Consider the following 26,967-nt stretch of genomic DNA (forward strand, 5'->3'; position numbering starts at 1 on the left):
TGCCAGATGGTGGCAACGGACCTGCGTGATGCATTGCTGGTAGTCACAAACGAGTTGCCACGTTAATGGGGTGAAAGCCCTATCAAGGGAGGCACGGTGGCACAGTGGTTAGCACTGCTGCCTCATAGCGCCAGGATTCCGGGTTCAATTTCGGCTCGGGTCACTGTCTGTGTGGAGTTTGCACATTCTCCCCATGTCTGTGTGGGTTTCCTCCGGTTGCTCCGGTTTCCTCCCAGACTTCAAAGATGTGCAGGTCAGGTGGATTGGCCATGCTAAATTGCCCCTTAATGTCAGGAGATTAACAGGGAAAATTCTTGGGGTAATGGGGGTAGGGCCTGGGTGGAATTATTGGTAGTGTAGACTCGATGGGCTAAATGGCCTCCTTCTGCACTGTAGGGGTTCTATGGATCCATGGATTATTCATAGATTACATTCTACTATTGGAAGAATCCTACAAACTCCAGAGCCCTATCTTGCTGTTTCTGGTTGTCCATAGGAAAAAAGATGAAGGTGGCAATAGCTGCTTGCGTAAAACAAGCATGAGCTTCAGATTGCCGAAATCTCCAGTTGCTGTGTGAAAGCTATTGGACACAAAACAATTTGGGGCTGCAGTCAGATTAAATGCAATCTGGTGCAAGTTGTGATGTAGTTCTTATTGCATGAAACAGCACAACTCTGTGATAGCCTTCCAAGAAAAGAGCAACTTTTTATTCACTGCTCCTTACCTAAGGTCTTATTCACTGCTCCTTAAGTAAGGAGCAGTGAATAAGACCTGTGCATTCTTGGAAGGGTAAAGATTCCTACAAGCATATCTAGTGTCCCCAGATCTATAGTTCGACTCTTTCTTCGTCTGAAAAGATTACAATTCCCAGAAGGAGCCAAAAAGTACCAATGAGCTGCAAACATTAACCTCCTAAATTCTCTGCAACATTTCAAATGAAAACAGGTGAATATTTCTTTAAATATGCTTCCTGTAATTGGGTGCCAGGAATTGCATGCAATTCTCCTCACCATGCAACCAACCTGGTAAACTAGTGAATAGATGACCAACAATTTCAGAGTGGCATCGTGACTTAAAAACAAAAAAAATCATAAATGTCTTTGTCATGTCAAAATGTCTTTAAAAGTTTGCCACTCAGTTCTTGGTTCTGTATATTTTTTTTAGCTGTTCGCCCTGTTATTACTGGAAACAACTAAATTCCACAAAGAGTGAACAATATTGGTTCTTCAAATTTTACATAAATATTATTAAAATATTCAGGATGACAAATACTGATTTCTCCCCCCCAGCTTTACTTAAGCAGGAAGTTTTATTTCAGCAGTGATAGCAATTTTACAATCAATAGTTAAAGTGAAGCAATAAAAACTTGAAATTCAAATTCAGACCTGTTTGACTAAATATACTGTAATGGTGTATTTTTTGTTTGAAATTGAGTTTTTCAAATGATTTGATACTTCCCTAGCACTTCAATTCAATCCAGAAAGCAATAATGCTTAAAAGCTTGTTCTTCACAAAAAGAAAATTGCAATTCTTATTTTTCAGGATTCACGAGTTTAACTCAGTTAATCTTCACTCAATTCAGTCGGATCAGTGGCTACCTCCAGTTCAAACTCGTGTGAAGTTTCACTAAGTATCTATAAATGGAAAAGCAAAAGAAATCTATGATTTAAAAAAATATTTCATTTAAACCTATGTTTAAATTCATTTTAAATTGTTCCTTTTTGAGAGAATCATTGTCAGGCATTAACTAACCTCGCCATCTTTTAGCTCAATTGTTTTCATGGACAGTGTCCTTTTGGGGGAACGAATCTCAGGTTGTTTATCCTCTTCAATGTCTGTTTCTGGAAGTGGAGGAAGAAAATTATATATGGCTTTAATGTACAATGTCCATATCTGGATTAAACTTTTAATTACTTCAGAATTCTTCTTTACTGAACTGATTAACCATTTCTATCAAATAAACTCTAAATTGGATTGGGTGAATGAGCTTGCTGTAACCATTTAAAAACATGTTTAATGAGGAAGCTATTCTAGACAATGGAAGAACAAATGGTGCTGCCAAGAAAACAAAGAATAGAAATATAAGATTCCCATAAATAACTGCATTAATGTATGGAAGATAGCCATTTGATTGCCATAATGATTACAAATTACAAGTGAGTATTTAATGGTAAGGCACCAAGGCTACTACCATAGTTCTAAACTATGTATATTTTAATTTATAGAGCATTAGCTCAATGAATACCAACAAAATAGAATCCAACATTTTCTTATTCAATTTTACAAATGTAATGAACAACCTACCTTGCAGACGTAAAGTGGGAGGGATTAGAGAATAATGGATGGAAAACCTACAAAATAAAGAACTTGGTTAACATAGCAGTTTTATTTACAACTTTAATTCTTTAATTTTTCATGTCAGGGTAAGTAACTACATACCATTTTAATTCATTGTGTGAACATTTTTAAATATCTTGATGTCGTAAGATACTTATAGCTGTACATGTCTACACTCAATAATTAAGGGTGTGATTCTCTGGCCCTGTGCATTCATGCACCAATCACGCTAGGGCAGAGAATCGTTGGGGAGGAATTATGGTGTGGTTAGCACTGGTGAGAGCCCCTTTTGGGATTCTCCCTATCCACACACCTCAACACAATCTGGTTTATGCCAGTGGCTGTGAACCAAGAAACAATACTTTCCATTGTATACTAATACATGTCACAATAAATCAAATCAAATCAAAAACCGGATCAGCATATTTAAATAATCATTTAAAAATGCAGGGTCAGTTTGGAGCCGGATTCTCCCAGCTCCTACCATTCTCCGACCCTTGGACACAGAGGGAACCTGGCATGAATCACTACTGGTCTCCACAAATGGAAACCAGTTGTGATGGCCGGTGAGGTGGTTGGGTGGGGAGGGGTGCGGGTGGTGGCTTGGAGGCTATTGAAGCCCCAGAGTGGTCAGGGAAATGGCTGGGTAGTACCTTGGCACTGTCCCCTGGCACCACCAACCTAGCAGTGCCAACCAGAGTGCCAACCTGGCAATCCCTTAGCAGGGTTGCTCACTTGCTGGAGAGTGCTGGTACCAGTGAGTGGTGGGGATGTGGCTGATACAAGGGAACGGGGGTGATGTTAGCCGGTGAGTAGGAGGGTGGTGTGTGTAGGGTTGTCTGGAGATAGGGGCACGCTTTACAAATGTCTTGCCGGTATCTTTAGGTCCCCAATCCAAAAAAAATTCTAAGTGTGGGTGAATTGCGAACTGAATTGCAGCAAATCACCCAGCAGGAATCTCACCAGTTTTCCCGCTGGGAATAACACTTCAAAATCTTTTGGGAAAATTCTGCCAAAAACCCCATGGTGACAGCAAGTCAGAGGTTTTGCACATGCCACTACTTTAAGTAGACAACGGTGATAAATTTAGTCTTGGTAAGCATAGTGGATCAGTGGCACATTAAACACATTGCTCGATATTGCCCATTTTATGGTAGCACCAAACTCCAGCTTCACTGCCAGTATTTTAGTTTCTTATTGAACTTCCTTCTAGCCCAAGTGAGATGCAAAACACTATCCAATAATCTGGACAAGAACTAATAAATTCAACTATCAGCAGAGCATGGATTCAAAATTGGCATTAGATGAGTGTGAAAAATGGCTCACATTAGGTATTGTGAAAATACAGCTGAACAAATTATTGGCATTGTTACACACCCAACTGATACAAAGGTATTTCCATTTACAATATTTGACATATGACAATTCTCATGTACCGCAGTCATGCTAATACGTTGTCTCAGAAACAATGGGCTGGATTCTCCGACCTCGCTCGCAGACAGGATTCTCCCATAGTGCTGCAGTGAATGGAGATTTGGCTGAGCGCCAAATTCTCTGTCCTCCCTGGCAGTGACAGCGGGGCACGAATGCTGGAGAATTCAGGCCAATAGGCGGGATTTTCCAGCTGCACATACCCCAAGACTGGAAATTCCTGTCCGAGCTCAAATGACCTTTAAATGGTCTGCTGAACTTTCTGTCTCACCCGCTACGAATCCCGCAGTGGGGTGGAAGGGGAAATTTTTGGCCAATTACTTGGTTGCTGAGCTGATAGAGTAGCCCTATATTGCCAAGTACTTTTAAGAAAATTACATGGAATTTACAGAAACATATCACCTGTCTTCCTCACTCTCCAGCAATTTCCTGTATGTTGCAATCTCAGCATCTAAAGCCACTTTAATTTTCAGTAGATCCTGATATTCAGACAAACGGTGGCTCATCTGTTCAGTCAGATTTTGGATTTCATCTTCAAGGTGAGTGACAGTTTCCTGGAATTTGACTGTTTCTTTGTTAAACCGATCCTCCATTTCATCCTTCTGACGCTCAAGGAACTCTTTCTGTTTTAAGGATAACATAGGTATTTATTTTCTTCCACTTTCCTTGCGATCACAATTGTGTTTTATTCATGTATGGACCCTGTCAGTGGGAACCATCCTTTTCCTGATTCCAAAGTCACTCCATGCAGATGATGTACATGCATTAAAATGAGTTTGAATCAATTACTTTTCATTATATAAGATGCAGTACCTATTGTTTTATCACAGAGCTTCCGTACAGTACCCAGTTCAATTGTACTTTCTGCTAAATAGGATTCCCCACCCCCAATGCCACTCTCTTACAACACAACCTAATTAGGTTAATTGGAAATGCTAGTTCAAATTAGATCAAGCATAATGATCAATAAAAATACAGTCGAAACCTGCTTTTTAGTGATTAAATTGGAAATCAATAATCTAGTGGTTATTGTGGAAAATAAAAGCTCACGCTGTAGGGGGTGACATATAGACCTGCGTAGCAGATTGGTTGGCTAACAGGGAGCAGACAGTAGGCATAAATGGGTCTTTTTCAGGTTGACAAGATGTAAGGAATCACATCTTGGGGGATCAGTGCTGGAGAAATTCAGAGAATGCTTACCAGATTAAGGAATGGGAGAGTTATGAGGAAAGGTTGGACAGGCTTGGCTTGTATACACTGGAGTTAGTTAAGTAAGAGATGGCATTATTAATACATATAAGATCCTGTGGGGTCTTGAAAGGGCGGATGTAGGGAGGATATTTGCGCTTGTGGGAGAATCCAGAACAAGGGGGGGTCACTGTTTAAAAATAAGGGGTGGCTCATTTAAAAAGGAGATTAGGGTTAAAAAACTTGTCAGAGGGTTGCTAGACTTTGGAACTCCCTTTCTGAAAAACCGGTGGAAGCAGAGTCTTTAAATATTCTTTCGACAGAAGTGGATAGATTCTTGGTAAGCAAGGTGGTGATAGGTTATTGAGAGTAGGTAGGATGCAAATTTTAGGTTCCTATCAGATCAGCCATGATCTTATTAAATGGCAGAACAGGTATGAGAGGCTGAATGGCTCATTCCCACTCCTTGATCATATGTATGTTAGTATGTAAAGACTGGCATATCATATCAAACATATGAACATATGAAATAGGAGCAGCAGAAGGCTGGGAATTCTGCAGCAAGTAATTCACCTCCTGACACTCCAAGGCCTGTCCACTATTTACAAGGCATAAGTCAGGAGTGTGATGGAACACTCTCCACTTGCCTGGGTGAATGCAGCTCCAACAGCACTCAAGAAGTTTGACACCATCCAGAACAAAGCAGCCCGTTTGATTACTACCCCTTCTACAGACATTCAATCTCTCTACCACCAACGGACAGTAGCAGCTGTGTGCACCATCTACAAGATGCACTACAGGAACTCACCAAGGTCCCTTAGGCAGCACCTTCCAAACCCATGATCATCTAGAAAGACAAGAGCAGCAGAGACCTGAGAACATCACAACCTAGAGGTTCCCTCCAACTCACTCACCATCCTGATTTGGAAATATATTGCTGTTGCTGGGTCAAAAACCTGGAACTCCCTCCCTAACAGCATTGTGCATTTACATACACCTCAGGGATTTCAGTGGTTCAAGAAGGCAGGTCACCACCACCTTCTTAAGGGCAACTAGGGATGGGCAATAAATGCTGGCCAGCCAATGACATCTACATACTGTAAATGAATAAAAAGAAAGATACTGGTAAACCTCTTGACATACACTCTGTATCTCTGCATATGGGAGTCTGGTTTTTGATGAGTCACATAATAAGCACAACTACATCTGGATGCACAGATTAGCCACACTCAGGCAACTTACCGCGCCTTTAAGTGCTTCAACTTCACACTTCAGTGTCTGGGCCTCCCTGCGGTTATCGTTTGCTTCTTGTTTTGCCAGGCGAAGGGCTTCATTGTTGCGAGTAATATTTTGAGAAAGGTCTGAAATCTGTGCAATGTGCAATGTTAGCAAATGTATCTTGTCACAATATCTAAACAATGCCCTTTCTTGCATTTCTTGGCTGGGTTGTTTTCCATATCATAATTGCCAGATTTAATATTCAGTATGATGGGGTAGATATAAGTATTCACCATTATTATTGAGTAAATCAGACAGCAAATTCTCAGAATAGGCACACTTGTAATTGAATGCTGAAATCCAGAAGTTGCAACCTGAATTAACTTTTCCTCTACTGACTGCACTATTGCAGCAACTCTCTGATAGATTTTACAGTAACATCCATAAAAAGATGTGTAGTTGCTCTGCTCACTTGCTAATCATGCTCGAATAAAATAGGGCTAATGCATTAGGATATAAGTGAATTCTTAAGTTTAATCACAACTACTTTCAAACATTCCAGCATGAAAATTTATAAGTGTGGGGTCTTATTCCTTCAGAATTTAATCAGTGATGGAGATAATTTTTTTATCCATCTTTTTTATGTCTTTCAATCCCATTTTACTTTCCCTCTCTTTATTGATTTCAAGATTGAAATATAATTTATACTTCCTGGTTTAGGATTTTTCAATCCGATTGCTTGGAGAGCAGCAATAGGAACATAGAAGATAGGAGCAGGAGGAGGCCATTTGGCCCTTCGAGCCTGCTCCGCTATTCATCATGATCATGGCCGCTCGTTCAACTCAATAGCCTAATCCTACTTTTTCCTCTGCTCACACACCCTAGAGTTCCCCCATAGAGCATGCTGTATTGGATCTGCCAGGCATTAAAAATTGATCTGTATCCAATTTTGGGCATAGTGGTCATGATTAGTGACCTGCCTGTGCCGGTTCCAATTGAGACAACTAGTAACTAAATTGGGAGCTGAATCCTCATTTACGTAACTGTAGTTCATGTTGACCCAAGCAATGCTTGTGCTACTAGCTGCCTAATTGCTGAGCCAGGGACAAAGCAGCGTCCATTGATAGCACGTTGTGTGGACAGTCACATCGTCTTAAAAGGGAGCTGTGCTTAATGGAAGTGCTAAGCAACAAATGAACATCAGTAAACATACCTTGGTCTTGTACCAAACCTCAGTTTCAGAAATGTTTTTAGAGGCAAGTTTATCAAACTGAGAACGAGCTTCTTGCAGCGCTGAAGAAAGGTTAGGCCTGGCCGTATTCATCTCAATCTTGACCTGTTGGTTTTGTTCTTGTACCTCCAGGTTACGAATTTCCTGAAGAAATAAGATAATTTCAGGTCACCATTTAGTGAAACTCCTAGATTTAATGTTTACTTCTTGTGAAGTTTTGTGCTCATGAAGTTAAGTGCTACAAATCCTGAATGGAAAAGAAGGCTTACTTGCCCACCACTTTTTGATATCAAATAGGTGACATGTATTTTGGGTTAAACGGAGGATAAAACTTCTTTATATTGCCTCAATAAAGCATTTTAATCCCAGCTCCAAGATAAAGTGCAGTATCTTTATTTTATCCAAACTAGCCATCTTGTTGAATGAAATTGACAATTTAATAGTAGTTGGAGTTGTACCTGGGCAATTTTGTGTTATATATTGATTCCAACTAGAAGATAAATTCTATACTCAGATGTACTACACTTAGAGTCCTTGTAATCTCAAAATAGTGTACATATCCTTTTAATCAGTTTAACGCCCATTTACTTTACAGGGTTACTATCACCCATGAGTTTATGGAAAGTGAAACTGTGGTTTCCTAGTACATTAACCTCCTCCTCAATGCCTTTCCTGTTGTTCTACACTGCAGATTGTTGCCATAAGCAAAGTAGGCCAACGGCCATAGTGGAGTGAATCAAATTGGCTGTAAACTGGCATCTGTGATGCTGGCAATCTCAGGAGGAAGCCAAGTTGGATCATCCACTCAGCACTTCTACCTGAAGATTGTTGCAAATACTTCAGCCTTATCTTTTGAACTGGAGAGGTGCAGCGATATCTCTGTCTTCCTCAAATTCCTTTCCGTCATCATCATCTGAGGAGGTTAGCAGTTCTTTGCATGGCAATTCCTCTCCCACTTGTGATGCAAGGTTGTACAAGGCACAGCAGACTACGGCTGTCCTATTCTTCTGTTCATTATTTCACTGGTTGATTGATGTGCTGATCTGTAATGATCCTCCATGGAACTGTGGGTACGACGTTCTGGTGTCATGTGCTACTTCCTCAGCAAACAGCCCTTGTCACCCAGGATCCAATCCAGGTGCCTCAAATAACTGTGGGAGCTGAGAGGTCCATAAGATGTGTGAGGTATGAGAGCTCCCTGGGATTGGAGCACACACCTGCATATTTTTCCGGTAGTCACAGATAACTTGAACCTGAAGGGAATGAAACCCTTCCGGTTGACAAATGCAGCTGGCTTTTTCCAGGGAACTCGAATGGGCATGTGTGTGCAATCAATTAGACCCAGGAGCAACTTTGGAACCTGCATCCTCTGCCGCATAGAATAGCAAAGGGAAATGGTTATCCAGGAGAACCAATGTGCCAGTGCCCATATATCAAGCAGACTATAAAGACCTGAATCTCTAAAACTGCTGCATCATTGTTAACTGCTGATTCCACATAAGGCAGTTGAATTGTGTGTGTACAACATAATCGCAGGCAATCTCGTTAACACTGCCAATACTGGACAGTCTGCATAGCACCCATCTAAATAGAAACACATGAAAATTAAATGAAGACTGATGTCAAATGCATAATCGCTGACACAATAAAGGGGACATTTAACATTCCCTGGCAGCCTTCAATGGGTGCCAACCATGAAGCATGCCAGTATAGTTAGGTCACTGACTGATCAAGTCCCTAAAATGGAAAATGATGCACACATGAATAAAATGGAAACAAATATACTGTGAACTGTTTACATGTGACAAAGTGAAATCAGTTGAAACACCTGTGCCACCTTTGCTCTCGTATTCTCTTTCTACCATGACATCTAGGTGCAAACCCAGCATTAGCGGCTGAGGTGGAGGTAGGCTGCTGAGTTCGATGCCCTGTTGCCTCCACTCCATTCAGTTTCTTGTATGCACCCCATGGTTGCTTAACTCCCTGGGATCCTCATTCAGGCCATCTTGGTCAGGCTGGAGGCTCTCTGATGCTATTGCTAGGAAACAGCACCTCCTATCTTCCCTGATGGCCTAGCAGAGAATCTGCAGATGGGCATGTAGCACTGTGGGGCCAGTCTCTGTGCAGCATTTTCCAAATCCCCCACCCCCCCGCCGCCATGGTGTGTTTTCTGGCAGAGGAGGCAGCCCACCATTTTCCAGCAGCAGGATCTTCTGGTCCCGGTGCTGTCAACAGGTTTTCCTGTTGTTCAAAGCCCCACCATCGGCAGGACTGGAAAATCCGGCTTGGTAGTGTGATGGCAATTCTGCTGGTGACACGCCACCGAATGAATTTCCCACATCCAACCCAACGCCAGGAAACTGAGATTTTGGCTTCCTTCTAATTTATTCCTCCCTCGTGCCTCGTTCTTGATCCTACAGGCCCTATTAAATACCGCCTTCTATGTATGAGGTGATTTCATTGGTGTTGAGTCCACTCAGTGTAGAAACAGCTCAGATCTGGCAACTAATCCATGTTAAAAGACCAATAGAATTAGTTCTGTTCTATAATTAAATATGTATAGACTTCAAACCCAAGATCCAGAGGAAAATCTTCCTGTCTCCCTACCACCAGTTTCTAGAACGAGTAAAGAGGTATTTAAGTAAATATTACAGGTGTACAAATTGTTGGAGCTTTAAATGATGCATCCTTAACCTCTTCGTGAAGTTTCTTTAAGAAGATAATTTCATCCTGCAATGCATCAATTTTGCGTTGCAGATCGACACATGCCAGAGTTGCTTCATCCACATCCTGTTGGAAGAGAATTGTATAAAAAGTAATTTAGAAAAAGGAGTCGAGTAAAATGTTAATAAATTTATTTGTAGAACCATTGCAGAGGAATGCTGAGACTGTTGGGCAAAGTTACTTCAGAGAACTCTCCGCCGGGATTTTACCCCACCACGAGAATCGGAGCGGGCGAGGGACAGACAATGGGAAGGTCCGTTGACTTCGGGTGGAATTTTACTGTTTCGGGACAAGCGAGGCTGTAAAATCCCGCCCCTCATCTCAAATCCCGCAACAAAACCTGCTGGTATCACAGCCTTAATGGAGATGGTTTGAATCAGCAAAATACAAAGTAACATGAAAAACATTTGAAAAAAACAAAGGAAGCTTGAACAGCTTGCAGTTTAAGAAAAACTTTTGCAGCAATCCCACCTTTGATATAAAAAAACGATGGTGCTGGAGTGAGGCGACTTCTTGAGAGCTGTTCCCAGTATACCCTCTAAATCCATCTTTTAATACCGTTCTGTGCTCTTAAAACTGAACTCTAACTCTTATCTGTAACTGTAACACTACATTCTGCACCCACTCCTTTCCTTCTCCCCTATGTACTCTATGAACGGTATGTTTTGTCTGTATAGCTCTCAAGAAACAGTACCTTTCACTGTATCCCAATACATGTGACAATAATAAATCAAATCAAACCTCCCATTCCCTGCCTCAAATACACTCATTTATATTGACTTAGGAAATGTCTCTGTTCAGTTATAACCTTAAATGTGACATTAATGGATGCTGGGAGAAAAACAGGACGTTGTGCAGACATATTACATCACTATGATGTTCATTTGTGTGTGTATTTTACAGTATATTGGACCCAAGCATATCATTTCTACCTCTTCGCCCTCGTCCCCATCCTAGAGTCATAGAGGTTTACAGCATGGAAACAGGCCCTTCGGCCCAACTTGTCCATGCCACCCTTTTTTTTTTGAAACCCCTAAGCTAATCCCAATTGCCCGCATTTGGCCCATATCCCTCTATACCCATCGTACCCATGTAACTATCTAAATGCTTTTTAAAAGATAAAATTGTACCCGCCTCTACTACTACCTCTGGCAGCTTGTTCCAGACACTCACCACCCTCTGTGTGAGAAAATTGCCCCTCTGGACACTTTTGTATCTCTCCCCTCTCACCTTAAACCTACGCCCTCTAGTTTTAGACTCCCCTGCCTTTGGGAAAAGATATTGACTATCTATGTTGTCTATGCCCCTCATTATTTTATAGACCTCTATAAGGTCACCCTTCAGCCTCCTACGCTCCAGAGAAAAAAGTCCCAGTCTATTCAGCCTCTCCTTATAACTCAATCCATCAAGTCCCAGCAGCATCTTAGTAAATATTTTCTGCACTCTTTCTAGTTTAATATCCTTTCTATAATAGGGTGACCAGAATTGCACACAGTATTCCAAGTGTGGCCTTACCAATGTCTTGTACAACTTCAACAAGACGTCCCAACTCCTCTATTCAATGTTCTGACCGATGAAACCAAGCATGCCGAATGCCTTCTTCACCACTCTGTCTACCTGTGACTCCACTTTCAAAGAGCTATGAACATGTACCCCTAGATCTCTTTGTTCTGTAACTTTCCCCAACGCCCTACCATTAACTGAGTAAGTCCTTCCCTGGTTCAATCTACCAAAATGTATCACCTCGCATTTGTCTAAATTAAATTCCATCTGCTTGTATTTTCGATCTGTACTGGACCCGAGCACATTACTTCTATCTCTCTCTTCAGCTATTCTCTGCTGCCTCAACCCATCCTGTCACCCAGTCATGTCATAGTTGTGGCCATCAATTAGTTTTGATGATCAGTAGCCCGATTTACATCTCTCTCAATTTTCTTTTCCATTTACTTCAAGGTAAGGGTGGTGGGTGTTGTCAAAGGCAGCTGCTCAGATGGTTTCAATTCTAAACTTTGATTTTAACCGAGGGTGACTGGGGCTAACGTCAGAATGGTGCAGCTCACCCGCGTGATGCCAGAGCCATTTTAACTCATAAGTGGGCAGGCTGGGTGGAAAGTACAAGAGGGGAGGATGGGGCAGTTGGAATGCTACATGTCAGGAGATAGCGACAAGTTAGCTCAAAGAGCAGAGAACACGGAGAGAGGCACAGAGAAAGCGTGGTCTTACCCCAGGGAGATTTAAGCCTGGGGTGGAAGCAAGTGTGTGGGAGGCAGAAGAGCAGTGATGGAATGGGTAGGTGTCGGGGAGGTAGAACACCTAAGAGCATAGGAAAGAAAGGGTGAATGACTGGGTGACAGGATGGGTTGAAGCAGCAGAGAATAGAGAGAGATAGAAGTAATGTACTCGGGTCCAGTACAGATCCAAAATACACACACGAATAAACAGAGGGAATTTGGGTTACATCAGCATGAGGGAGATTAGAGAAAACATGTCCTGGTCATAAATGGATGTTCTTCCTCTTTCCCCCAGTGCACTTTAACAAATGGATCAAAAAATCATTACTCTCAGTGCATTGCATCTGAATGTTACAATAAAAATCACAGTGACTGATTAAACAACCATCAGCCCTGATTCAACGCCCTCTCCAAGTATTGACGCACAACCCAAAAATGTAACACCAGTTGCCCTTCTTAAGTGAATCTCTCTCCGAGGATTCAAACATTAAAGGCAAAGATCCTCATTCTCTCTCATTCCCTGGAGATTCACTGGGTAGCAACTTTAATTGGTATGTCGCTCCCTCGCTCAGTTAATTCCCTTTCTCAGTCAGTCCACAGCTCTCTCTCTCTCTCAGTAAATGAGCTCTCTCCTGGTTAGTGGGCAGCCCTCTATCTCAGTTATATGTAGTTCTCTTTCAGACAGTGTGTAGCCCTCTTTCTCTTGGTTAGTCTGCTGCTCTATCTCTGTCATTGTGTAGCTCTCTCTCTCTATTTCTTGCTAAGGGCGTAGCTCTCTTTTTTGGTCATTGTGTATCTCCTCCTCCCTTAGTCAGTCTACAGCTCTCTTGGTCAGTGAATAGCTCTCTCCTGGTCAGTGATTGCAACCTCATAGAAAATGGGTGGTATGTTAGCCAAAATCTTCATTCTCTTTTTACTTGTACCACATCTATTTATTCAGCAGGCACACTGAACATATCTGTGTATGCAGTTTCAATCATAGCTAAGTTGGCAGCATGCTCACCTCTGAATCACAATGTGCTGGGTTCAAGTCCAGGGCTTGAGAACAAAAAGCAAGGCAGAAACAGTGCATTACTGAGTGAGCACTGGAGGGGTTGGAAGTGTCATCCTTCAGATGAGATGTTAAACTGAGGCCCCATCTTTCTGCTCAGGTGAATGTAAAATTAAATGGAAATATATCACTGCTCCTTCACTGTCACTGAGTCAAAATCTTGGAACTCCCTTCCTAAAAGCACTATTATTATGAAATATTGACTGCAGTGGTTCAAGAAGGCAGCACGCCATCACCTTCTCAAGGACAATTAGGGTTGGGCAATAGGAACAAAAGAAATAGAAGCAGGAGTAGGCCATTCAGCCCTTCAAGTCTGCTCTGCTATTTAATAAGATCATGACTAATAGTATATTCCCTATGTCCACTGGCCTAGCCGGCAATGTCCACATTCTACAAAAGGATATTTTTTAAAATCCCATGGCTTTGTATTGAAGAAGAACAGGAGTGATCAGTGTCCTGGCTAAAATTTATCCCCCAATCAATAACACAAAAAACAGATAATCTGGCATTGCCACATTGATGTTTGTGAAATTTGCTGAGCACAAGTGGCTTCTGTGTTTCCTACATTACAACACTTTGAAAAATACTTCATTGGCTGTGAAGCACTTTGAGATGTCCAGTGGTCATGAAGGGCAAATCTTTCTTTCTTTTCATTGCTTACTTCCTTTGCACAATACGTTTTCAGCACTTTCTAATGTGGTTGTGGGAATTGTCTATTGCTTCTGCTTTATTACACCCATTAACCTGTGTGATGATTTTTAAAATAGAAAATGTGTTAAACATATTAACTTACAAAGATCTGAAGAGGAAATGCAGAAAATTGGTAATTCTGACAATTTATTTTTTAATAACTATAATATTTAAATAACTACAATATATATACTGTCTGTGTGGAGTTTGCACGTTCTCCTCATGTCTGCATGGGTTTCCTCCGGGTGCTCTGGTTTCCTCCCACAGTCCAACGATGTGCGGGTTTTGTGGATTGGTCATATTGAATTGCCCCTTAGTGTCAGGGGGATCAGCAGGGTAAATACGTGGGGATATGGGGATAGGGCCCTGGTGGGATTGATGTTGGTGCAGGCTCGATGGGTTGAATGACCTCCTTTTGTACTGTAGGGATTCTATGATTCTACTTTCCAATTCCAAATGATTTTTACCTCTCTGAAATCTGTCAAATTGTTTTCAGCTTCATCCCGTTGTTGTATTTCACTCCTCAACCTGGAAAGAACAGTTCAGAAGATGAGTTGAAGATCAAATAACGTTGAAATCACAACTACTACCAGACTGTCTGCAGGTTCCAGCTCTCTGCAGGTGTGTCTATGTTAAATGTTAGATTTCATTGGACATTATGATCCAGGTTTTCCTGCAGTCGGGAATCTCATGGCATTGTTTGTGCATATTCAGGTTTTACATTTATTCCCCTAAGAAGTTGCTACATGTGCGTGCTGATAACAGAACAACTAGGGTGATAGGGCATCTGCGATCTTGGTGAATGGCAGGAAAAAATTCTTAACTGATGAGATTAAAGGATTGAGAAATCAGCAGAGGAATGATGGTTATGGTTGTGAATTCGAGTGGATGAATTAACTGCCAAATCAGGCACAGAGAGAGGAATGAAGAAGGAATGAAAGATTAGAGTAAGAGAGAAAAGAGACAGAAAGGATAAGTAAGAAAGAAAGATTCCTGAAGGAATGAGAATCTATTACACTTATAATTGTTCATCATCCATGCATGAGAAGTTGATTTGCAGTCATTAGCAATTGTCACATGTTTAAGGAGTGTTCACACTGTTAATTACTATTGCTATTTGTGGCGATCTTAATGATCAACTAATCAGTAAATGGCAGCAATTTCACGAAGATTACAGGGAGACATGGAGCTTAAGGGTGAGATGCTTTTCTTTGCAAAGCTAATGGTGGAGCAGCACAAATTGGCTATCAATTTCTGGCAATTTGCAATTCATGGTGTACCTCTTACTCTCCACAAGTTGCTGGTCAATTTTCACATTAATAATGGCCTGTTTCAGGCACGCATTATTTTCTCAGCAAATTTCAGCCCATTATGTTCTTACGTTACGGAGAAATAATGGGGGCTTCAGACATGCAAGATCTTCACATCATTAAAACAGAAAATGCTAGAAATACTCAGCAGGTCCGGCAGCATCTGTGGAAAGAGAAACAGGGTTAACATTTCGGGTCCACGTGTTTCTTCTACAGGTGAAGGTGAAGGCCTAGTGGTATTATAGCTAGACTATTAATCCAGAAACTCAGCTAATGTTCTGGGGACCTGGGTTCGAATCCCATCTTGGCAGATAGTGGAATTTGAATCCAATAAAAAAAATCTGGAATCAAGAATCTACTGATGGCCATGAAACCATTGTTAATTGTCAGAAAAACCCATCTGGTTCATTAATGTCCTATAGGGAAGGAAATCTGCTGTCCTTATCCGGTCTAGCCTACATGTGAGTCCACAGCAATATGGTTGATTCTCAACTGCCCTCCAAGGGCAACTAGGGATGAGTAATAAATTCTGGCCAGCCAACGACGTGCATGTCCCACGAATGAATTTTAAAAAAGCTGATCTTCAGGTCTGTTTGTGACTGGGTTTGAGGATCGTAAGGATATTGAGATATAATTCATATACAAACATATCTCTGCAGCTAATCCTTTCAGAACCCCACAAGTCCCAAGGTTTTATTGGATTTTAGTCCCTTAAGTTTCTCTAGTACTTTCGCTCTACTGATATAAATTATTTTATTTCTTGCTCTTTTTAGCAAGGTTACCTTCCACTTCTGGTATGCAACTTGCATCTTCCACTGTAAAGACACATACAAAATATTTGTTCAATGTCTCTGCTACTTCTCATTCCCCTTAATAATTTCTGTTGGCTCTGCATCTAAGGGACTAACATTTACTTTAGCTACTCACTTCCCTTTTGTATTCAAGTACAAGTTCTTACAACCTGTATTTATTCCTGGCCAATTTACATTCCATTTTTCTGCTTTTTATCAACTTTTTGGTGGTCATTTTTCTGGTTTCTAAAAGACTACCAATCCTCAGACTTGCTATAAAAACAGAATATGCTGGATAAACCCAGCAGATCTGGTAGTATCTATGGGGAGAAACAGAGTTAACCGGGGTGGGGGATTCTCCCACATCGCCACGCTAATTTTCCAGCGCAGTGGGATGGGGGAATCTCACAGCCGGGCATGCGTGCGATTCACGCATGTGTTCCCACTGCAAACGCATCACCCAGTGCCGGATTTGTGGCACCATCAGATCCGCGCTGGAAACTGGTGAGAAGAGCAGGTAAGTGATTTTAATGTATTTTAAATCTGTTTTTAATGTACAGTGGGCCCGGGACTGAATTCTCTGGGCCCGCTAGCCTCCTTCATCCCGCCAGAATATTTCACTTGAGTGGGGTATACAGTAGGTCCCCACTTTCGGGGAACTATCGGGACGACGCCACTGGAGTGAAGGGATGGTAATCGGGGCCTTCTAGGCATTCGGGCGATGGTGCCCCCTGGACATGGGCACCCTGGCTGTGCCAGCATGTACCCCCTGGCACTGCCCAAGTGGCAAAGTGCCCAAGCCTAGGGGCACTTTGGCACTGCCCATAGGGCATGGGGCACTGCCAAGGGAGCGGGGCCTGGGGGTGGGGGCAGGGCTAAGGGAGCGATTGGTGGGGGTGAGGTCCCGTTGGGGCCACTCTGCCATTGGGATTGGTCGGGGCAGAGGGAGGCCAGTGATTGGGGTGGGGCTGGGGGGGAGGAGCTGGGGGGAGGGTGTCAGCAAGGGAGGGGGTCTGTCTCCCGGGGGGTCTGCCTCCCGGGGGTCTGCACTGTGGGGGGTGGATCGTTACTGGGGGGAGAAGGGCTGGAGATTGGGATGGGCTGGAGAGGGATCTGCCTGCCGGGGGTTGGCACTGCTGGGGAGGGCTGGAGATTGGGGCAGGCTGGGGGGGGGGGGGGGGGGGAGGTGGTGGGGATAGTTTCGGAACTGGCCCGGGAATGGTCCGGGGGGGGGGAGGCGTGATTGGGCCATGTGGGGGGGGGGGGGGGGTGGATTTGGGAGTGCAGCAGTGCAATCGAGCAGGCCAGCAAACTGGAGGCTGTCAATGCGGGGGCACTGTGCATGCACAAAGGCCCACCTCCCGGGCGGAAATATGCCCTGCCCCCTGGAATTTAATGATATTCATGCTGGTGGCCTCTGCAGTGCACAGACTGTGGGAGATTCTAGTCTGAACTCTCAATGAAAAATCCAATGTTAATTACTCCAGTTTTCCTGCAAATTCCACACTTAGAACTTTTTTGGGAGAATTCTGCCCATTGTCCAAATTACTCTTTTACAGAACGTTTCTCAGACTTGCTATTATTTTTTGCAACATTATAAGCTTCCTCTTTTAACCTAATGCTACCTTCAAGTTGCTTAACAAGTCATGGGACATTCTGTGGCAACACAAAAGATAGATGACTCAATAATTGACAGATTTTGAAATTATACAGATACCAGACACTGGCATCAATACAACGGAAGAATTAAAGACAGGCAAAATGAGTAAAAAAGCATTTTAACTTATCTGACTATTACTGCAGAAGACAGACACTGAACAGCAATAATAGGCAAATGGATCCCAGGAAGGTGGAAGCTACAATGGATAGGTGATTCGGGTGTGACTCAAAGGACCATTTTGCAGTGGATTGCCCAAAGTGAAGAGGTAGGAACTTCGAAATGGCACATGCCAAAGAGAATGCTGAGGAAAAGGATGAAAATAATGATGCAGCCAGGCAAATTGTACCAACTACAGGCGATCCTATGATGAATATGCTATATGTAGACTTCCTGTACAGTACGGGATAATGCTTGCATTTCAAAGGTATGCAGAGCAGATTAATTAGACCATAAGGCCATAAGATATAGGAGCAGAATCAGGCCATTTGGCCCATCGAGTCTGCTCCGCCATCCAATCATGGCTGAAATGATTCTCATCCCGATTCTCTTGCCTTCTCCCCGTAACCCTTGATCCCTTTATTGATCAAGAACCTATCCATCTCCGTCTTAAAGACACTCAATGACCTGGCCTCCACAGCCCTCTGTGGCACTGAGTTCCATGGATTAAAATATTGATTCACTAAGTAGCAAGGATTGATGCAGGGAAAAGGAATATAAAAATGTTATTTTAGGTTTAGTGATGTTAACATGCTGAGGTTACTAAAGAGAGCTATTTTCCACTATTTTATAACGACTGACGCAGTTTCTAATGAGATAACTATGCTGTTGAAAAAGACACAAATGGAACTTGACATGGAACATAATAAGGCAATGGGTTTTGGAAAGTCAATGAAACTGCAGTTTCTCCAGTTAGGACATTGTTGCAATCCCTTAAGAAAGCTTAATGTTTTTTTTTGTTATGTTGATAAGTATTAATGGCATCAGACAACAAGAATCAGAAGGAAAAACAGCAAATGGTCTTAAAGTTACACAGATAATTTGCTCACCCTACTTGCCAGAGATTAAAACGCATATTAAGGATGTAGGTGGAGTTTATGTAGCAGATACAAAGCTAGTAGAAGAGATTACTGGGAAGTGTGAGATCTACAAGTTTTGAAGGTTGTAAACAAAGTAGTTGACATGGAGTTAAAGGTACGAGACAAAGGCTGGAATATTTTCACTTTACATTTTGTAGACCTGGCAACCAGGTTTAGTCTTTTTACAATGACACTTAGCAAGATCCAAATAATAATTATAGAAAGAATCATGGACTCCTGGCCACCAGTGAAGCTTTTGATTGATAATGGAGGGGAGTTTGCCAATGATGAGTTCAGAAACATATAAAAATCTGAACATCATGGTCACAAATATCATAACAATGGACTCTGAGAAAGGAATGATGCACTGATCAATTAAATACTGCATAAAGCTTCAGCTGATCAACCAGATGTGCAGTTCATGTAAAGAAATCACTCCAGATGGTTGGAGGGTATATCAATTACTTTATGGGCAAAATTGCAAACTGCCTTCTGTGCTGTGTGATAGCCTACTTCTCTACAAGATACAATGAGGGTGATTTTACCATCTCACCCTGCGGGCCTATGGGGCGGGCGAGGCAGTAAGATCGCAAGAGAGCCAAAAAATTGGGTTCGCACCCGATTTCTCCTCTCTCGCAATCTTATTGGCACTGGATATCCGACGGGATCAGCTTCATGCCCAAAAAGCAGCCCCACGTACCCTGGACATATTCTCTTCCTCCTTCTTCCATCCGAAAAAATTTACAAAAGTCTGAAAACACATACCAACTGGCTCAAGAATAGCTTCTTCCCTGCTGCCATCAGACTTTTGAATGGTCCTATCATATATTAAACTGATTTTTCTCTTCACCCTATCGGTAACTGCAACGCCATATTCTGCACCTCTCCTTTCCTTCTCCCCTATGTACTCTATGAATGGTATGTTTTGTCCATATAGCATTCAAAGATCAATACTTTTCACCGTATCCCAATCCCATAATAAATCAAATCAATTCAAACTCCACAGAAAGTATGAGTGACAAGAGGTGATTTATTAACTTTGCTGGCTTGAAGCAAATGCTGGGGAGAAAGGAAAGCTTTAAAATTAAATGTGTGGATGCAAGTTACTTTCTGATTGTTTTCTAAAAAGAAATGCAATTACAATGAATTTGGTAGGTGTTTGAAAGGACGGCACACATCAGAATGGAATGGAACACTTTGTATAGAAATGGAAACATTTGATTTGAAATTTTGGTTGGACATATCGGGTGGACCATTCTGCCCCTCCCCGGCATGTTTCACGGTGGCAGGAGGCAATGTGACTTATGGAACGCCATTGCAAAGGAGTTTCTCATGAACGTACCCCTCGTTGCCGGGAAATCTGTGGCAGAGGTGCATCGTTGGCAGGATGGTAAGATCCCGCCGGCATGACGGCAGCAAGATTTTGGCAATCAACTCTGATTTTTACTTGAAGAGAGGGAATGGAATCTGTTAATTGTGTATTTATTGTGTTTAATTGGGGGCTGTATCTCTAAAAACAACCATGTAATAATCTTAGTGAGGCCTGTCTTCCATCATCAATCACCCGTTTATTTACAGGGGTCGGAGAACCCTGTTCTACAGCTACAGAATGCAGGTCAGTCCTGAGTCTACTGAATGCCGACCTGAGTGGAACCTGCTTATTTTAAACATCCCGCTGCTCCTTCCCTATTGGGTGAGCCTCCACTTGCCTAATAGAGGAGCTCATATTCAACGTAGTCCATGGGAGATCTACTGATGATCCCCATGGTCATCATAACATCCTGAAACTGTGGTTTGGGGGATATATACTGGTAATGTGTAACTTGTGAAGTTTTGTCTTCACTCACATAATGGTGAAAGGATTAGACAAGTGGTCTCCCTCGTTCTGTGCTTTCTCACGAGTTGTGTGTGGCATGGATTATACCATGGATATTGTACAATCACCATTGCAGAAATATCGTTATAAGTTCAGATTTCCAAATGTTGTGAAAAGACATTTCTGGGTAAAACATTGCAAAAATTATACTGCAACAATGTTCCCTACTTCAGAAATTCGTGATCTCATTGTGCATACCACATTTATTGGTTTAACCCTACAACCCTACAATGGGTTGACTGGGAGGAGGGGGGAATAGTGATATATAAAATATATATTTAAGGGAAACATTTCTTCTGCTCCTTTTGCTGAGCTGTGAAGTAACTGGTGGAGGAGATGTAATTAAATATTCAGTTTGCTCAGAAGGGGAGTGTAGACTGCTGCCATGTGTTCTACAGAGAGGGATAAATGGAACGTATTGTTCACTCTCGCTATTCTTTCTTCAAATTCATTAATGGAATGTGGGTATCGCTGTCTAGACCAATATTTATTACCCATCCCTAGTTGCCCTTGAGAAGGTGGTGGTAAGCTGCCTTTTTGAACAGCTGCAGTTCCTGAGGTGTAGGTACACCCACAGAGCTGTTAGGGAGGGAGTTCTAGGATTTTGACCCAGTGATAGTGAAGGGATGGTGAAATATTTCCATGTCGGGGTGGTGAATGACTTGGAGGGTATCTCCATCCAGGTATCTGCTGCTCTTGTCCTTCTAGATGGTAGTGGTTGTTGGTTTGGAAGACACTGCCTAACCAACCTTGGTAAGTTCCGGCAGTGTACCTTTTAAATAGTACACATAGCTGCCACAGTTCATTGGTGGTGGAGGGATTGAATGTTTGTGGAAGGGGTAGTGATCAAGCAGGCTACTTTGTCCTGGATGGTGTCAAGCTTCTTGAGTGTTGTTGGAGTTGCACTCATCCAGGCAAGTGGAGAATATTGCATTACACTCCTAACTTGTGCCCTGTAGATGGTGGATAGGCTTTGGGAAGTCAGGAGGTGCGTTATTTGACGCAGGGCTCCTAACTTTTGACCTTCTCTGGTAGCCACAGTATTTATATGCCTAGTATAGTTCAATTTCTGGTCAATGGTAACCCAGGATGTAGATAGTGGAGGATTCAGTGATGGTAATGTCATTGAATGTCAATGGGCAATGATTATATCCTCTCTTGTTGGAGATGGTAATTGCCTGGCACTGTGTGGCGCAAATGTTACTTGCCATCTGTCAGCCCAAGCCTGGATATTGTCCAGGTCTTGCTGCATTTGGACATGGATTCCTTCTGTGTTTGAGGAGTCATGAATGATACTGAACATGGTGCAATCATTGATGAACATCCTCACCTCTGACCTGATGATGGGAGGAAGATCATTGATGATGCAGCTGAAGATGGATACTACCCTGAGGAATTCCATCAGTGATGTCCTGGAGCTGAGATGATTGAGCTCCTACCACCACAACCATCATACTTTGTGCCAGATATGACTCCTACCAGTAGGGGGTTTTCCCACTGAAACCCATCGACTCCAATTTTACTGGGGTTCCTTGGTGCTATACTCAATCAAATGCTGCCTTGATATCAAGGGCAGTCATTCTCACTTCAACTCACAGTCCCCATCCAAAGTACATTCTGCACCTTTGCCACCTTCAGTACTTCCTCCAAGTACTGTTCAACATGGAGGAGTACAGATTCATCAGCTGAGGTGGAATGGTATGTGGTAATCAACAGGTGGTTTCTTTGCCCATGTTTGACCTGGTGCCATGAGACTTCATGGGATCCAGCGTCAGTGCTGAGGACTCCCAAGGCAACTCCCTCCCGACTGTATACCACTGTGCCATCACCTGCTGGTGACACAGGACATACCCAAGAATGAGGATAGCAGTGTCTGGAACATTATCTGTAAAGTATGATTCAGTATGTGTGACCAAGTCAGGCTGTTGCTTGACTAGTCTGTGAGACAGCTCTCCCAATTTTGGCACAAGCCCCCGATGTTAGTAAAGAGGATTTTGCAGGGTCCATAGGTTTGCCGCTGTTGTTTCTGTCCAGTTTCATTCCCTTTTGTTCCATTTGTAGCAAGTGAATACAACTGAGTGGCTTGTTAGGCCATGTCAGAGGGCATTTAAGAGTCATCCACATTGCTGGAGTCACATGTAGGCCAGATCGGGTAAGGATGGCAGATTTCCTTCCCAAAAGGACATTAGTGATGGGTTTTTATGACAATTGATAATGGTTATCATTGGACTTATTAATTCCAGATATTTTATTGAGGTTTAAATTCCACCATTCGCCGTGATGATTCGAACCCAGGTCCACCAGAGGGTGTTTGGATTACTAGTCAAGTGACAATACTACTGTGCCACCGGCTCCCTTATACATTATAGTAACATTATTGAAGGGTATTCTGAACTGGATCAAAGTTCTGCAGAAGGGTGGAGGGGATGAGGGAGGGGAAAATGACATCTCTATACAACGTAACAACTCCAGTCCAGAATGCTTGAGACTGAGTTATTTATGTATTTCAGAATTTTCTGGATTATAGAATAACATTAGAATGGCTAACCACAAATGTGGAACCAGAAAACATCATAGAAATAGAAATATTTACCTGAACCATAAAACAGAGATAAAACATCATGAAGAAATTGTTTAATTTATCCAAATACTGCATCTTCCATGTTTCTGTTCCCAAAGGCCTATTCCATGAGTTGGTCAAAACATTTCTGGACTACAGGTGTTTCCAAACAATAGATTTCCCAACTGGAGTGGCTACAGTGTAATCTTGGCAACTTCCAAAATCTCTCTTCCAACATGGATGGGAAACATGAATTCCTTCCTCGGCCTCAAGTCTTCCAGCAACCTGAACCTGGGGCGACTCATCTCTGACAACTCTTATTGCAGCACTCTGGAAATTCTGTAGAGAAGGTGGACGCCGTGGAGGGATTGACTACGGAGTCTCTGTGGGTGGAGGTTAGGAACAGGAAGGGGTCGGTAACTTTGCTGGGTGTTTTCTATAGGCCGCCCAATAGTAACAGAGATGTTGAGGAGCAGATGGGGAAACAGATCCTGGAGAGATGTAGGAATAACAGAGTTGTCGTGATGGGAGATTTTAATTTCCCAAACATAGATTGGAATATCCCTAGGGCTAGGGGTTTGGATGGAGAGGAGTTTGTTAGGTGTGTCCAGGAGAGTTTCCTGACACAGTATGTGGATAAGCCTACTAGAGGAGAGGCTGTACTTGATCTGGTGCTGGCTAATGAACCTGGACAGGTGGAGGATCTCTCGGTGGGTGAGCATCTTGGGGACACTACGAAAACAAAAAGGGACGGTCAATAGGGAATTAAAGGTGCTATATTTAAATGCCCGCAGTGTCCGGAACAAGATAGATGAGCTTGTGGCCCAGATTGTGACTGGCAGGTATGATGTGGTAGGCATCACAGAGACGTGGTTGCAGGGGGTTCAGGACTGGCAGTTAAACATCCAGGGATTCACAACCTATCGAAAAGACAGAGGGGTGGGTAGAGGGGGCGGGGTTGCCTTGTTAATTAGAAATGAAATTAAACCAATAGCACTAAACGACATAGGGTCAGACGATGTGGAGTCTGTGTGGGTAGAGTTGAGGAACCACAAAGGCAAAAAAACCATAATGGGAGTTATGTACAGGCCTCCTGACAGTGGTCAGGACCAGGGGCACAAAATGCACCACGAAATAGAAAGGGCATGTCAGAAAGGCAAGGTCACAGTGATCATGGGGGATTTCAATATGCAGGTGGACTGGGTAAATAATGTTGCCAGTGGACCCAAAGAAAGGGAATTCATTGAATGTTTACAGGATGGCTTTTTGGAACAGCTTGTGATGGAGCCCACGAGGGAACAGGCTATTCTGGACTTAGTGTTATGTAATGAGCCAGACGTGATAAAAGATCTTAAAGTAAGGGAACACTTAGGAAGCAGTGATCATAATATGGTAGAATTCAGTCTGCAATTTGAAAGAAGGAAGGCAGAATCAGATGTGAAGGTTCGACAGTTAAATAAAGGTAATTACAGGCGCATGAGGGAGGAACTGACAAAAATCGACTGGAAGCAGAGCCTAGTGGGAAAGACAGTAGAACAGCAATGGCAGGAGTTTCTGGGAGTAATTGAGGACACAGTGCAGAGGTTCATCCCAAACAAAAGAAAGGTTATCAGAGGGAGGATTAGGCAGCCATGGCTGACAAAGGAAGTCAGGGAATGCATCAAGGCAAAAGAGAGAGCCTATAATGTGGCAAAGAGTAGTGGGAAGTCAGAAGATTGGGAAGGCTATAAAAACAAACAGAGGATAACAAAGAGAGAAATAAGGAAGGAGAGGATCAAATATGAAGGTAGGCTAGCCAGTAACATTAGGAATGATAGTAAAAGTTTCTTTAAATACATTAAAAACAAACGGGAGGCAAAAGTAGACATTGGGCCGCTCCAAAATGACGCTGGTAATCTAGTGATGGGAGACAAGGAAATAGCTGAGGAACTTAATAAGTACTTTGCGTCAGTCTTCACAGTAGAAGACATGAGTAATATCCCAACAATTCAGGAAAGTCAGGGGGCAGAGTTGAATATGGTTGCCATCACAAAGGAGAAAGTGCTAGAGAAACTAAAAGGTCTGAAAATTGATAAATCTCCGGGCCCAGATGGGCTACATCCTAGAGTTCTACAGGAGATAGCTGAAGAAATAGTGGAGGCGTTAGTTATGATCTTTCAAAAGTCACTGGAGTCAGGGAAAGTCCCAGAGGATTGGAAAATCGCTGTTGTAACCCCACTGTTCAAGAAGGGAACAAGAAAAAAGATGGAAAATTATAGGCCAATTAGCCTAACCTCAGTTGTTGGCAAAATTCTAGAATCCATCGTTAAGGATGAGATTTCTAAATTCTTGGAAGTGCAGGGTCGGATTAAGACAAGTCAGCATGGATTTAGTAAGGGGAGGTCGTGCCTGACAAACCTGTTAGAGTTCTTTGAAGAGATAACAAATAGGTTAGACCAAGGAGAGCCAATGGATGTTATCTATCTTGACTTCCAAAAGGCCTTTGACAAGGTGCCTCACGGGAGACTGCTGAGTAAAATAAGGGCCCATGGTATTCGAGGCAAGGTACTAACATGGATTGACGATTGGCTGTCAGACAGAAGGCAGAGAGTTGGGATAAAAGGTTCTTTCTCAGAATGGCAACCGGTGACAAGTGGTGTCCCGCAGGGTTCAGTGTTGGGGCCACAGCTGTTCTCTTTATATATTAACGATCTAGATGACAGGACTGGGAGCATTCTGGCCAAGTTTGCCGATGATACAAAGATAGGTGGAGGGGCAGGTAGTATTGAGGAGGTGGGGAGGCTGCAGAAAGATTTAGACAGTTTAGGAGAGTGGTCCAAGAAGTGGCTGATGAAATTCAACGTGGGCAAGTGCGAGGTCGTACACTTTGGAAAAAAGAATAGAGGCATGGACTATTTTCTAAACGGTGACAAAATTCATAATGCTAAAGTGCAAAGGGACTTGGGAGTCCTAGTCCAGGATTCTCTAAAGGTAAACTTGCAGGTTGAGTCCGTAATTAAGAAAGCAAATGTAATGTTGTCATTTATCTCAAGAGGCTTGGAATACAAAAGCAGGGATGTACTTCTGAGGCTTTATAAAGCACTGGTTAGGCCCCATTTGGAGTACTGTGAGCAATTTTGGGCCCCACACCTCAGGAAGGACATACTGGCACTGGAGCGGGTCCAGCGGAGATTCACACGGATGATCCCAGGAATGGTAGGCCTGACATACGATGAACGTCTGAGGATCGTGGGATTATATTCATTGGAGTTTAGGAGGTTGAGGGGAGATCTGATAGAAACTTACAAGATAATGAACGGCTTAGATAGGATGGACGTAGGGAAGTTGTTTCCATTAACAGGGGAGACTAGGACGCGGGGGCACAGCCTTAGAATAAAAGGGAGTCACTTTAGAACAGAGATGAGGAGAAATTTCTTCAGCCAGAGAGTGGTGGGTCTGTGGAATTCATTGCCACAGAGGGCTGTGGAGGCCGAGACGTTGAGCGTCTTCAAGACAGAAATTGATAAATTCTTGATTTCTCGAGGAATTAAGGGCTATGGGGAGAGAGCGGGTAAATGGAGTTGAAATCAACCATGATTGAATGGTGGAGTGG

General features: G+C 42.7%; 1 protein-coding gene across 1 annotated transcript in view; it reads right to left on the reverse strand.

Annotated features, from left to right (window-relative positions):
- Positions 1 to 1,106: 1,106 nt before the first annotated feature.
- LOC144507576 (vimentin-like) overlaps positions 1,107 to 26,967 on the reverse strand; it is a 31,419-nt gene continuing 5,558 nt past the window's right edge. The window contains exons 2-9 of the mRNA XM_078234728.1: positions 14,570 to 14,630; positions 10,101 to 10,196; positions 7,389 to 7,550; positions 6,200 to 6,325; positions 4,172 to 4,392; positions 2,306 to 2,352; positions 1,754 to 1,842; positions 1,107 to 1,635 (exon numbers count right to left, since the gene is read on the reverse strand). Of these exons, the coding sequence (XP_078090854.1) occupies positions 1,564 to 1,635; positions 1,754 to 1,842; positions 2,306 to 2,352; positions 4,172 to 4,392; positions 6,200 to 6,325; positions 7,389 to 7,550; positions 10,101 to 10,196; positions 14,570 to 14,630 (874 nt within the window). The 3' untranslated portion in view covers positions 1,107 to 1,563. The remainder of the gene's footprint in view (positions 1,636 to 1,753; positions 1,843 to 2,305; positions 2,353 to 4,171; positions 4,393 to 6,199; positions 6,326 to 7,388; positions 7,551 to 10,100; positions 10,197 to 14,569; positions 14,631 to 26,967) is intronic.

Source organism: Mustelus asterias, chromosome 2 (genome assembly GCF_964213995.1).
Source record: "Mustelus asterias chromosome 2, sMusAst1.hap1.1, whole genome shotgun sequence".
Lineage (NCBI taxonomy): Eukaryota > Metazoa > Chordata > Chondrichthyes > Carcharhiniformes > Triakidae > Mustelus > Mustelus asterias.